The sequence below is a fragment of the Ochotona curzoniae genome, unplaced genomic scaffold, assembly GCF_017591425.1.
Source record: "Ochotona curzoniae isolate NIBS_2020 unplaced genomic scaffold, NIBS_Ocur_1.0 scaffold_4506, whole genome shotgun sequence".
Classification (NCBI taxonomy): Eukaryota; Metazoa; Chordata; class Mammalia; order Lagomorpha; family Ochotonidae; genus Ochotona; species Ochotona curzoniae.
Genome location: NW_024467119.1, coordinates 51,722,338 through 51,735,805, shown reverse-complemented (window position 1 = coordinate 51,735,805; position 13,468 = coordinate 51,722,338). Strand labels below are relative to the sequence as shown.

The window sequence follows — 13,468 nt, the reverse complement described above, 5'->3', positions numbered from 1 at the left end:
TGTCTTTAGGGAAGTGATACTTGAGGCATGGGGCAATGTTTGTTCTTTCAGGGTAGATGTTAGCTTGGCAGTCATGCCTCTAGTTGGGATGCTCTCATCTCACACTGAGGCGCCAGGATATGACACCTGTCTTTAGCTTCCAACTCCAGCTTGCTGGGACCCTGGGAGGAAGCGATGACAGCACTCTTAGCTGGGTTTCTATATCCACAAGGGGAAATCTGGGTTGGAACCCCAGCTTTGGGCTGATCTAGCCCAGGGCCATTGGCAGGCTTTGAGGAATCAACCAGCAGCTATGAGCTCATTCTAGTCCTCAAACAGATCTTTTTAGAAAGATTATTTCTATATCTCTAATTATTTAACACATTGTAGGATGAAGAGAAGGAACTGAAATGGGAAAATTTAGAAGGATCATTGGGAAACAAAGGCGTTAATCTGAATAGTGCTAGAGCAGTGAGACCGGTCCTAGTTTCAGAAGGGATTCCCAAGAGAAAAATTATCTCCTGCACTAATTTTCTGAGCTTGTTTATTGTTTAAATGGGTGTGCCTGTGCTTGATAAGCTCTTTGCAAGTCAGACTAATGTCCAAATGGGCAAAAATGTGTAGCAGTTGTTGTTTCTTGTGCTAATAAGCTTTTCCCTTGTAGCCATTAAAATCCTTTTCTCTTTTGCCTAATTACACTTATGAAGGGGGGTGGCTCTATGAAAAGGCCTTTCTTGGAGCTCGCTCAGTGGAAATGATTGGTCCTGAAAAAGCACCGCAGTTTCTTAGGAAGCCTGTAGCAGCGTCTTCACTCCAACATGCTGAGGCACAGCTTAGGCAACAGTTCAGAAGCTAACGTTGAAGCCGGCTCTGTCTTCTCACAGACTGAACACAACATTGTCGCAGCTTACTTGATTCTGGCAGGTATGAGACCTTACTTCACTCAGAGTTATGCTTCAGAATGGGTGAAATTTACCTGCATAAGTCCATGGAAAGAAGATGTATCGCTCAAGTTCCATATTCTTGGTCAGTCTTGACACATCACTTGCTCTTTTGGAGTTAGCTCACTCATGTGAATAAATATTACAATATTGTATTTCTGGGCTGGAAAGGTCAACTAAGACAATATGGAATGAGTGAGAGCATTTATAATGGTGGCTAATGTTACAGGTTATGTTAAGTCTTGATAATGTGAGAATAGTCAAGCAGACTGAAAAAATTTTCCTATAAAATGAGTAGTTCTTATATAAAATCATCCATATATTTGATGATCACATTGGCAAATTAAGTTTAAAAAATCTTTTTTTCTAGCAGAGAGGAAAGGGTATGCACTTTGGGAAAAAATATTTTTATGTCATTTACTTTTCTCAGACATAATTTTCATTATTCTAGTCTTAGTGGTAGCCTCCAGCTACAAATTGAAAGAAAATTAAATAACAAATTTAAATTAATTGCCACTCGTGACTTAATTATGGTGCAGAATTAGCTAGAATGAAAGGAACTGAAGTCCTAGCAAGAGAGTGAGTTAAGCGTGGTACTATCACTGGGGACAGAGTCTGAAAATCCACTTCGGTCCAGAATGCTGTGCTGGAAGACTCGAGCTTTGAATTTGCAACTGGGAACAAGTTCTCCCCCTTGCTGCTTTTCGATGCTCCTGTCTGTAAAATGGAGGTAGGAATAAATGAGCTACTCATGATGGCTGCGAGGAGAAAAACGATATGTGAGTGCAGCTAAGTCACGTACACAATAGGTGGGTTGGACAAATATTTGCCTCTTTCACAAACACTTATTGATATAAATATTGGGCTTAAACATAGGCTTGTGTGCGGTGGGGGAGAAGAGCTGGAGAAAGAATAGCAGTTTCTCGAGTTTTCTGTTAATGTTAATTGTGGTGTAACTTACATTGAGCAGTGGCTTAATTACAGTTTTATACTTAGTAACAGGGGTATGAAGTAACTCTGCTATATTGGGTTCATTTTTTATTAGCTTGACTTTCATGAAAGTTTCCAAACATCCAAAAGGAAAGGAAAAAGTGTACCAATTTTTTCTGCATCCAGTTTGTTCTTTATAAAACAAGTCACAATTAGAGTATTGTATCTTGTGTTTGAAATTGTGAATTCTTTGATTTTTGTAGTTTTAGTGATGTGGAAACTCATTCATTTGAATGCTTTCTTACAAGTACTGTGAAAGTTCCATTTTCTCCTTTGTTTGCTGTTACCAAAAAATGATCGTCTCCCCATCGCAGCTAAGGAAGTCCTTTGTCCCTAAGTTTTTGGTTTCAATTAGTTTTCTACATGCTGGAGAAAGCTATCTTGTTCCTCACCTTTTCTTTCTTTTTATTTTTTGTGTTAATTTTTTAGTTTCTATTTTACAGAAGGGCCAAGCTGATGTCACAATTTAAAGACCAACAGCTCAAGTAAATGAACTAAAGTAGATACATGGGGGCCAGCAATGTAGTGCAGGAAGTGCAGTAAGTTCCGTGCAGTAAATTGTCACCTGTGACACCAGCATCCCATAGGAGAGTGTCCTGGCTGTTCTGCCGCTGTTCAGCTTGCTGTAAATGCTTCTAGAAAGCAGTAGAAGATGGCCCACGTACTTGGGTCCACACATGGAATTCCTGGCTTCTGGCTCCTGGTCTTGGTCACACCCAAACTTGGCTGTTTCAACCATTTGGGGAATGAACCAAGGGATAGAAGATTGTTCTCTGTTGTTCAAATAAATTAAAAAACAATCCTTAAGATAAATCAAAATAGATTTGCCATGTTTTTGAACGGACTTAAATATTCATTTCTGACTCTACTTTCTAACATTGCAATTAAAGCAAGTGCATAATATTTTTTGTGTTCTCAGGTATGATAAGTATTCTTAGCAACTTAATAGTGCTAGGCATCTTCATTAAGTACAAGGAACTTCGGACACCTACGAATGCAATTATTATTAATCTGGCCTTTACGGATATAGGTGTCAGTAGCATCGGGTACCCCATGTCTGCTGCTTCAGATCTGCATGGAAGTTGGAAATTCGGATATGCAGGCTGTCAGGTACTGTGAAATGAAAACACAATAAAGTATATCAAAGAGATATGACTCTAAGTATTTAAGAAAATACTAGGAATTTAACCAATATACTGTAGGATACTAGACTCTGTGATTTTATGAAAAAATGTCTGAGAGTATATTCTTTAATAAGGGAAATAAAATCACTAAGTCTCATTCCACTTCCCAAACCCCTCCAAGCCAAAGAGAAAAAAGAAACTAACAACAAGCACTCAACCAGAGAAAAGTGAAAGTCTGTGTGTTCAAACAAAAATTGGCATGCTGCAAATCCAAAAAGGAAATGTCCTGTTTTCATCAGAAACAATAAAATACTTAGTGACTTACTGATACCATCTAGAAGATATCATTAAGCTAACAACTTGTTGATTACTTACTTTCTCCTGTAAAAAGCCCTCGGTGAGAGACCAAAAACAATAGCAATCAATATTTGGTATTAAACACATCTACTGTATTTTTACTGACAAAGAAATTAATATTAATTTGCTTTAATATATTTGTCAAAAACAGCCTTTGGCTTGCTTTTTTTTTTAAGCAATTTATGATTTAAGCCATAAAATTATAGAGAACAGAAATGACAATAATTATGAAAATATTAGATATTGACATATGCACCAACCAATTTTGTCAGGTTTTAAAGTTTGGGATCTCTGCTTCAGGGTTTTTGCTCAGGGATTTCCCCTTCTTCTCTCCCCATTTCCTACCCTCCCTCTGTTTTCCCCTATATTACTACAATAGTACAGCCCTGAAGCAGCAGTTACACTCCGTTATTCTGCTGTAAGTGTATCAGGACCCTGTAAGTATAGACAATGGTGGAAAGCACAGTGTAAGTTTTTTTAGAGATTTAAAATCTCACTGTTGCAGGCTGTTGCATTCCATTCTCAGCTCCGTGCTCTTCTATCCTGGGAATGTTTTTCTGTTTTGTTACATATACATGTACATCAACCAGACATTGTCTAGATGTTTTAAGTTTGTGTGAATAATAGCATGCTGTTTGCTAGTTATATAATATCCTTTCCTTGACAGATATGTTAGAGTTTATCTGTGTTGATGGATGTGACTGTAAAGGTATTCTTCTTAACGATAATATCATATTCTGTTTTATAAACATGGCTTAATGTACTTTTCCATTTTATTATGATTGAACATTTGTTCATAAATTTTTTAACTTCACAAACAAGGCTTCAATAAATGTTGATCTATTTTACAATAACTGAGGGTGTAGCCATATTTTAGGAGACAAATAGTTGAGTTGTAGACACTACTCAACTTTATTGAGTGTGGCCTCCTTACTCTCCAAGATGGTCATTCTAATTTTGAGATACCTTATCTGTCTACATTCTTCCCAATACTGGCAATTGTCGGGTTTTTTAGTTTCTACCATTTTTGTGATATGAGATGATGCCCTATAATTTACCTTTCTTTGGGTCCTTATTGTGGTTATACATACTTTCCTGCATTACAAATATGCTTATCATAAGCAGGTTGTGTGAGTAGACCAGCCATCATTTGGCCATTTTCCTACTGAGCTGTTTCTGTCCCCTGTTAAACTGCCCATCTTCTGCACACTAATATTTCTTATTTAAAGGCACTCACTGCACCCTATTTAATGACCTATTTTGTATTTGAGTACATCATACAGAAGTTTCATCTTAAGTCTTACAAATACACTAGTGAAATCCTCAAACATCTTCCTTAAATGTCTTCATTAAAACAGTTGTGTTTTGACAGCTCAAGATGTGTTTTGAAAGTCCAATAAAAAGCCTTTAACTATTCAAAATATATTCTGACTATGGGACAAAAAAGTTTAATGTTGGCTGAGAGGGTGTTTAGAATCATGGGTTCATTCCAGTTTTTCCTTTCAGATTTATGCTGGATTGAATATCTTTTTTGGAATGGCAAGTATTGGGCTGCTCACAGTTGTGGCCATGGATCGATACCTGACCATCTGTCAGCCTGACATAGGTACAACATCTTTCTCAGCTTTCTCATTTCACACTATATCAGTTGCACAATACATATTGCCTATAAAACTTACTCATGATGGTTTGCAATTAGGGCCAACCATAGTTCTTGCTAGATTTTTAGTGGCTTCTTGGAGTAAACCCCACATTTCACAAGGCAGCCAGCAATGTGCTGCAGAATGAATACTTTTCCAGTGTGGCTTTCACCACTCTCTGTAGGAGTACTGCTCCCTGCTCGCTCTCTGGCTGATCCTTTCATCATTCAGATTTTAGCTTACATACCATTTTCTTGTTCAGTATAAGAATTCAGGTGGCTAGGCTTTGAGTGAATCAAAGTATCTATAAGTGATTGACTTGATAAGTTCGCATCATCATATAAAACAAAGGGAGTCCAATATTGCCAATTGATGCTAACAGTTCATATACTTGTTAACAGGGAGAAGAATGACCACTCACACCTACTCTGGCATGATTCTGGGGGCCTGGATCAATGGCCTGTTTTGGGCTTTGATGCCCATTGTAGGGTGGGCTAGCTATGCCCCAGATCCTACTGGAGCTACCTGTACCATCAACTGGAGGAAAAATGACAAGTAAGAGACATTTGCACTTTAGAATCAAATAGTTCCAATACAGATGTTTCCTCATCCGTTGAACTTCAGGCTTAGATCTCCTGTTCTTTAGATGGCATGTGCTAAGCGCTTCTGTGGTGGCAAAGAGATTCAAGCAGAAGACGGAATTGAGAAAGCTATTTATGCTTGTTTGAAAGTAGAGATCATTTAGCTTTCTTCTCCACCCATACTCAGACCCTTCTCTCTTCTAAGACAGCAAATAGGGTGAGGCGTGTATAACAATCACCTTTTCCACATGTGCACATCACAGAGATTGGGTCATGAGTAGGAAAAGTATTAGTGAAGGCAGACAGCATGATACTCTCATGGAAGCTCAGGCTACCTTCTTGGTGTCTTTTCAAAGTGATCTCTCATTGAAGCATATTCTGAGACCAGACACCAAAGTATGCTCACTGCAAGGACTTGCTTCCAGTGAGTGAGGCTCCCCTCCACTTAGCAGGGGAAAGGGAATCATTTAGCTAATTAAAGGAAGAAAGAAACGATTCACTTAGCAAATAGAAAGCAAAATTTCTAAGTCTCATATGAAATCTAAATTTGAAGTTATCTCTACGAGTTCTCCCAGGATAAACAGTCAGGCTTCCTAAGTCAGATGGTCTGTTTTACAATTCTCCCATTTGTCCTTTGTACTGTGAAAGCAGCCGCAGACAGCGTATGAATAAATGTGTATGACTGTGTTCCAATACAACTTTATTGTTAAACATATGTGCCGGCCTAGAATTTGCCCAACCTTTGTTAGATTGTGCCCTGGGTTAAACCACTGCCTGGGAAGCCTACATCCTATACCCTAGTGCCTGGTTTGTGGCCCAGTGCCTCTGATGCTGACCCATCTTCCTGCTACTGTACATCCTGGGAGATGCAGGTGAATGTCTCAGGTAACTGAACCATTGCCACCATGTGGGAGAGCACCTGTGTGGGAGACCACTCGACCAGCAAATGGAAGATAGTTCACTGACTGTTTGTTACTCTAACTAAATAAGTATGAACAGCATGAACTAGAGGTCAAATCTACTGTTAAAGCTATTTAACAACATAATGATTGCTAATATTATTTCTAATAATTATCTTCTCCTGCCTCTCCCTCCATGTAGGACATTAAATAAGTAGTCATGAGCCTTACTGTTCTTACTTCCAGATCTTTTGTATCCTTCACAATGGCAGTTATTGCGGTGAATTTTATTGTGCCCTTGACGGTGATGTTTTACTGCTATTACTATGTCACTCAGTCCATCAAACATCATACTGCCAGTGACTGCACTAAGTCTCTCAACAGAGACTGGTCAGACCAGGTAGATGTAACAAAGGTAAGAAGCCAATACCTTTAAAAGGTGTTTTATAATTAAGCTTCCTGGAGCTGAAGGAGTCCTTGGCTTGTCTCCTCTCCCAGGTCCTTGATCCTCACTCCCCCTGCTGACTCTTCTGGCGTTTGCCACTCCATTTCCGAATGGGCTGTTTTTGAGCTCTTTCAGATTTTTCTGTTTATTGTCATGTCTCAATGATTTCCTGTTGTGAATGGTGACAATGTATTTCTCTTGTGCCACCCACTTGGCCCATCGCTCCCGCACACTCTCCTCTCTGCTCATCCATTCATTGTCATGTTTACAATCTGTGATTAGGTTAGGGGGCATTTCTTCTCTCAATTGGTCCAGACACATCACAGCCCAGATTCCTTTCTTTTATCCTCTTGTTGCAGCTCTCAGGCCTCGTGCTGTACTCTTGATCTGGCTGTTCTTTTTTCATTTTTTTAATTGTTTTTGATACAATTTAGTTGGTGGTGGGCTCTCCCCTTTGACTCCCCCAAATTTCCTCCCCTCCCCTTTGTTCTCCCCTCTAGGTTCATAATGTGTGTCTGTTGTGAATTTTCCCAAGTCCATCGTGCTTCCACTGGAGTGTCTCCCAGCCATGTAGGAGAATAACTTTTCATTGTAGGTTAATTCTTGTATCCTGGGGCCCTAATGTAGGTACCGTGAGGATTAAACCTTTGTTGTTTATAGGTCGTACCAACAACAGTTATATGTGGACACTGTGTCAGGTTGTTCTAAACAATCCATCTCTTGTAGATGGTTAATTAATGAATCACATCACAAGTTCTTGTTACATTAGGTACAAGTAAGTATGAGTTAGCATTGATTAACATAGAGTAAGATTCACATATGCTATCTCTAGATTTTATATTATATTATATTATATTATATTATATTATATTATATTATATTATATTATATTATAGCAAACATATGATCTGGCTGTTCTTTAAGATGATGTTCTTAAAGCTGTCAGCCTCAGATCTCCCTTTCTCATCCGCTGGAAGTGCCTGCCTTTTGCCTCTTTCCAGGGTCTGGTCCTCCGTTTTCTGCGATGCTCTCTACCTTTTGGAGGCTTATACTCTCTGATTTGTCAGAGTATGTGTTCTAATAGATTCCTGAGGTCACAGGGAGGTGTGCTTTCTAAGAAGAGTTTCAAAAGTTACAAAGATTTTTATTTTAGGTTAGCAGGCAACCACAGTGAATGTGGAGAAAAGCAATGCCAGCGATTGCTGTGAGTGGGTGGGGTGAGTTCTCATCTGTCCTTCATCAAGCTTTTGTCATTTACACTGGAAGAAAAGAAGGCATTCCTCACCCACGCTAACGTTCCTAAAGGCAATGTTGATTGACATACCGACTGCATCAGCTCTTGTTATCATAGGTAACTTCAGGCACCTAAACACAGAACGTTGGAGATAAAAATCTCAACTGGTTCCTTCATGTCATCAATGATGTAAACCTATTCAAATTCCAATTCTGGTAGACTTTCATCCTGTTTTAGACAGATTAGTACTTTGGTGGTTTAGATTTTAGATTTTGATTTTGGACCTAGCACCCCCTTTTTTTTCTAACAGATGTCTGTGATCATGATCTTGATGTTTTTGGTGGCATGGTCTCCTTATTCCATCGTATGCCTGTGGGCTTCATTTGGTGACCCACAGAAGATTCCTCCCTCAATGGCCATCATAGCACCTCTGTTTGCAAAATCTTCTACATTCTACAATCCCTGTATTTATGTAGCTGCTAACAAAAGGTAAGTAATGTCTAAAATACTTGTGAATAAGAAAAGATACAGAAAGTCAGAGATTTTTAAAATTTCCCAGAGGGTGTCTGACAGAAATTGTCCTCAATCTAGCAGGAGATTATTTGGCTGCTGTAACTAGAAGTGCATCTAGGACTTTTGATACTTAGAGGTTTTGCTTTGTGATAGATTCTTCCCACACAGTGGCAGAGGTGTCCATGGGCTCCCCACAACACAAATTCCACTAGCTAAGCATCCCCAAATGCAAGCTACATCTTGGATGGCTCTATGGCAGAAAAACCCAAATATCTAGAATAGTGCATTCCAAAGAATAGGGTAATTCTCTAATCAGAAAATGGCCAAGCCAATGTTGGATTCCCTTAGTGGAAGTCTATTTATGTTTCCTGGGAACAAGACATCACTAGAGAGAATGTTTTGCAAGAGAAAACTCCAGTGTCAACACGGGAGTGTGGAGGGGTGTTATCACTTGCAGTGAGAGGCAGTTCTTTTCTGCTCTGCTTTTGGGCAGCGTTCCTTTCCTGTTTTCTCAGTGATGTTTAGATGATTTCATTTCATGGATTTGCAGACAGACAGAATGATCAGATCAACTGTGCTTCAATATTGGCTAAAAAGTCTCTCTCTCCCTCTAAAGATTTACTTATCTATTTTTATTGTAAAGTCAAATATACAGAGAGAAGAGAGACAGAGAAGATGTTGCATCTGTTGAATCACTCGCCAAGCAGCTGCAAGGGCTGGAGCTGAGCCTCTTTCAGGTATCCCACACTGGTGCAGGGGTCCAAGGCTTTGGGCCATTATCGACTGCTTTCTCAGGCCACAAGCAGAGAGCTGGATGGGAAGTGGTGCTCCTGGGAATAGAAATGGCGCCCACATGTGATCCTGGTTAATGCAAAGCAAGGACTTTAGCTGCTAGGCTACTGTGCTGGGCCTGGCTAGACTGTCATAATAGAGTTTAGAGGATTTGATCCTGGAATGCTCATGCTACTTAACCTGGGTATTTATGCCAATTTTTGAGAGCATTTTCAGCTACATCCTTGTGAGATTGTAGAAAGTTTATAAACCTATAGCAGAAGGAAGAACTTGCTTAAAGCATTTTTAGAAATGTTTATTTTCACCTACTAAAAAGGCAGAACAACACAAATGTGCACACATGCACATATGAAAGAGAGAGAGAAAAAAGAAAACTTCCTTCTAACCGTTCACTCCCTAGATGGCTGCATCCATCAGGGCTGCACCCTGGCCGAAACCAGGAGCCAGGAGTGTCTTCCAGGTCTTTCAAGTAAGAGACAGAGACCCAAGCATGTGGGCCACCTCCTTCTGCTTTTCCCAAGTCATTGGCAGGAGTTGGATTGGAAGTGAAGTGGCCAGGACATGAACCAGTGCTCACATGAGGTATTGGCACCACAGGTGGCTATGCCACAGTGCCAGCTCTGCCTGCTTAATTTCAGTGGCTGTTGCTAAAAAGAACATTTTCATGGAACAGCCATCTTTACTTCAAATATTTTGTTGACCTTAGAAAGTGTCGTTTTGTACACACATTATGATTAACATTAAATGACATTAATATTTATAATAGTGGTATAAAATTGATCTTTAATTATATCCTATGTCCTATATATTTGTAACAGCTTTCAATAAGGGATGTTAAGAAGAGAAGGAAAAAAATTGGGTAAGTCAGTTGACAAAAGTGTTACTTTAGTCACGTACAAAACTATTTTAGGGGCTGACATCGCGGCTCAACTGGCCAATCCCTAGCTTTGCAGCACTGACATCTCATATGGATGCTGGTTTGTGTCCTGGATGCTCCACCTCCAATCCAGCTCCCTGTTTATGGCCTGGGAAAGCAGTGGAGCATGGTCCAAAGCCTTAGGGACGCCGCACCGATGTGGGAGGCCTGGAAGAGTTTCCTGGCTCTTGGCTTTGGATTGGCTGAGCTTCAGCCATTTCGGTCATTTAGGGAATGAACCAGTGGATGAAAGATCTTTCTCTCTGTCTTTTCTTCTCTTTTTAAACTGCCTTTCCAATAAAAAATAATAAATATTTGAAAAATATTCTAAAAATTCTAGGTCATTGTAGGATGATTTCAGATTTTCCTTTTTTTTTTTCTCAATCATAGGTTTCGGAGGGCAATGTTTGCCATGTTCAAATGCCAGACTCACCAAGCAATGCCCGTGACAAGTATTTTGCCAATGGATGTATCTCAAAGCCCGTTATCTTCTGGAAGAACCTGAAATGAGAGAAAAACACACAGTTGAAAACATTTTATTTTTTGCAGTGCTTTACTTTTGTTTTAAATATGATCTACTTAGATCAAATACAGACCTATATTGCTTTTTATTGTATCACAAGTTCCTCAAATGCAGTTTATCATCCTATTGCTAGTACACTGGCCACTGTAGTACATATTTCTCTGTTTCCTTCTATGTAAAATTATTGTTTAGCTCTTGGAATAAATTCAGGAACATGAAATTTCAGTCTCTTATCTTTGTCCCTCTCCAGGCATACATTACATTGTGCTGATGATCTATTATTTTCTGGGGTCCTTTATTAGACTAGACATAGTCACTATTTTAATGTTACAATAGATAATAGCAATAATTAATTATACTCAATAAATAATTAATGAAATGAATTGTTGAATGCTCTCAGCTAAAATACATTTTAGTGTTTCAAAATTTTATATTTTATATCAATTATTAATTTATGCTTTATTTAACAAAAACAGTTATATACTACTAAATACTACTTCAAAATCATATCATTACATAGCAATACAATCTGTGCAATTTGTTATGTATTTTGAATCCTGTTTCTATTTTTCTGCATATGTATTTCCATATATTCACTACAAAAATTAAATTCAATTAGCAAGTTCAGGGAAGGGATATTTATATATTTTTTCTTTAAATACACTTAGCACATGTTGACATACCCTTAGTACATGTTTAAAGTTGAACAAATTTTTAGACCAATGTATTTGCCATTTTAATGACTATTAAGAATAGCATAATGCTGTTGTAAATTTCCATGTTTCTTCCTATTGTTCTAGTGGCTTTTAATTGGAGGGGATGATATTCTGCCAGCTCTATTTTCAGACCAAGGATGGTCTCCCAATGAAACTGTTGAATTTATCTGGACAATAAGATGCTGGACTCCACATGGTCCTTGTCTGCAATGAAGGAATTATGACTGGTTATGAGCTGTACTGTACTACTGTAACAATATGGAGGAATTCAATATGGGGGGAGGGCTTGGGGAGGGGTTGGGGGAATCCCAGAACCCATGAAACTGTGTCATAAAATGAAGCAATAATAATAAAAAAGAATAGCATAATACACCACTGTTTGAATAGCAAATGGTAAAGTCATTTCTAATTTTTAGTTTCATGGATGCAACATTGGGATTGTTTAAGCACAAATATGCTTTTTTCCTTTGGAAGAGTAATTCTTTTATTTATTTATTTTAAAGGCAGGGTTACAGAGAGAGAGAAGGAGAGACAGAGAAAGATTGGCTCAGTCCCCAAAGGGCTACAATGGCTATGGCTGAGCTAGGCTGAAGCCAGGAGCATAGAACTCCATCTGGTCTCCCATGTAGGTGTCAAAGGCCCAAGCACTTGGATCATCTTCTGTTACTTACCTAGATGCATTAGCAGGGAGCTGAATTGGAAGTGGAGCAGCCAGGACTCGAGCCAGTGCTCATTTGCCAGTGTTGCAGGTGGTACCTTAACTTGCTATGCACAATGCTGGCCCTGGGAGTGGTATTCTCTCAGAGTAGAATAAAAACAATGTTATTCTTTCCAGCTTTCTTTCAAAATACACTGGATGCTATATTGATAATTATGAGGATTATCAAAACCCGTGGAAATAGAATTAAAATGTAAGTTTATTTCCGTGCAATTTTGGAATGCATGCTTTTTTTTAATAATAGAAGTTTTTTATGAACTTTTTGAAGAGTCCTTGTTCTATAACTTAAATTCCTTTTATTTAACTTCTGGTAAAATTGCATACCATTGCATACTCTGCTTTTAGCTTTTTAAAATAAATTATTTCTTTTTAAAGATTTATTTATTTATTGGAAAGTCAGATATACAGAAAGGAGGAGACACAAAGAGGAAGATCTTCCGACAAATGATTCACTCCCCAAGTGAGCGCAACGGCCGATGCTATGCCGATCCGAAGCCAGGATCCAGGAACTTCTTCTGGGTATCCAACACTGGTGCAGGGTCCCAAAGCTTTGGGCCGCCCTCGAATGCTTTCCCAGGCCACAAGCAGGGAGCTGGATGGGAAGTGGAGCTGCTGGGATTAGAACCAGCACCCATCTGGGATCCTGACGTGTTCAGGCAAGGACTTTAGCCGCTAGGCCACGCTGCTGGGCCCAAACTAAATTATCTCTTTAGTACTTCTTCATGTATATTAAGTAACAATTAGTATTGATTTGTATGTCTAATTCTCCTTGTATGTGGCATGGTAGATTATCATAATCTTCTAATATATTTCCCCACTTGCGTTCCCCATTGTAATCAATGGTTTAACTGCATAACTAATTTTTAAAATCTATATATTTTAAAGGCAGAGTTAGAGAGAGAGAGAGTTAGAGAGAGAAAAAGAGAGAGAGAGAGAGAAAAATATCCATCATCCATTTGTTGGTTCACTCCCTAAATGGACACAATGGCCAGGGCTGAGCCAGGCTGAAGCCAAGAGCTGGGAGTTTCTTCCAGGTCTCCCATGTGTTACCATGGCCCAAGCACTTGTGCCATCTTCCTCCACCTCCAGACACATTAACG

The 13,468-nt window shown here is 39.0% G+C and overlaps 1 protein-coding gene across 1 annotated transcript; it reads left to right on the top strand.

Moving 5' to 3' along the window:
- The first annotated feature begins 764 nt into the window (after nt 1-764).
- On the top strand, nt 765-11,042 carry RRH (retinal pigment epithelium-derived rhodopsin homolog). Its single transcript, XM_040967242.1, has 7 exons — nt 765-903; nt 2,830-3,020; nt 4,898-4,997; nt 5,433-5,586; nt 6,758-6,926; nt 8,501-8,679; nt 10,802-11,042. Exons 1-7 carry the CDS (start codon nt 798-800, stop codon nt 10,914-10,916), a joined length of 1,014 nt encoding a protein of 337 aa, XP_040823176.1. The 5' UTR covers nt 765-797; the 3' UTR covers nt 10,917-11,042.
- Nucleotides 11,043-13,468: the final 2,426 nt, after the last annotated feature.

Bases quoted from the DNA above. Each gene is read 5' to 3' on its own strand.
- RRH (XM_040967242.1), top strand. From the start codon at position 798: ATGCTGAGGCACAGCTTAGGCAACAGTTCAGAAGCTAACGTTGAAGCC. The intron at 904-2,829 runs GTATGAGACCTT...TTGTGTTCTCAG, and splicing joins AGCTTACTTGATTCTGGCAG to GTATGATAAGTATTCTTAGC. The intron at 5,587-6,757 runs GTAAGAGACATT...TCTTACTTCCAG, and splicing joins AACTGGAGGAAAAATGACAA to ATCTTTTGTATCCTTCACAA.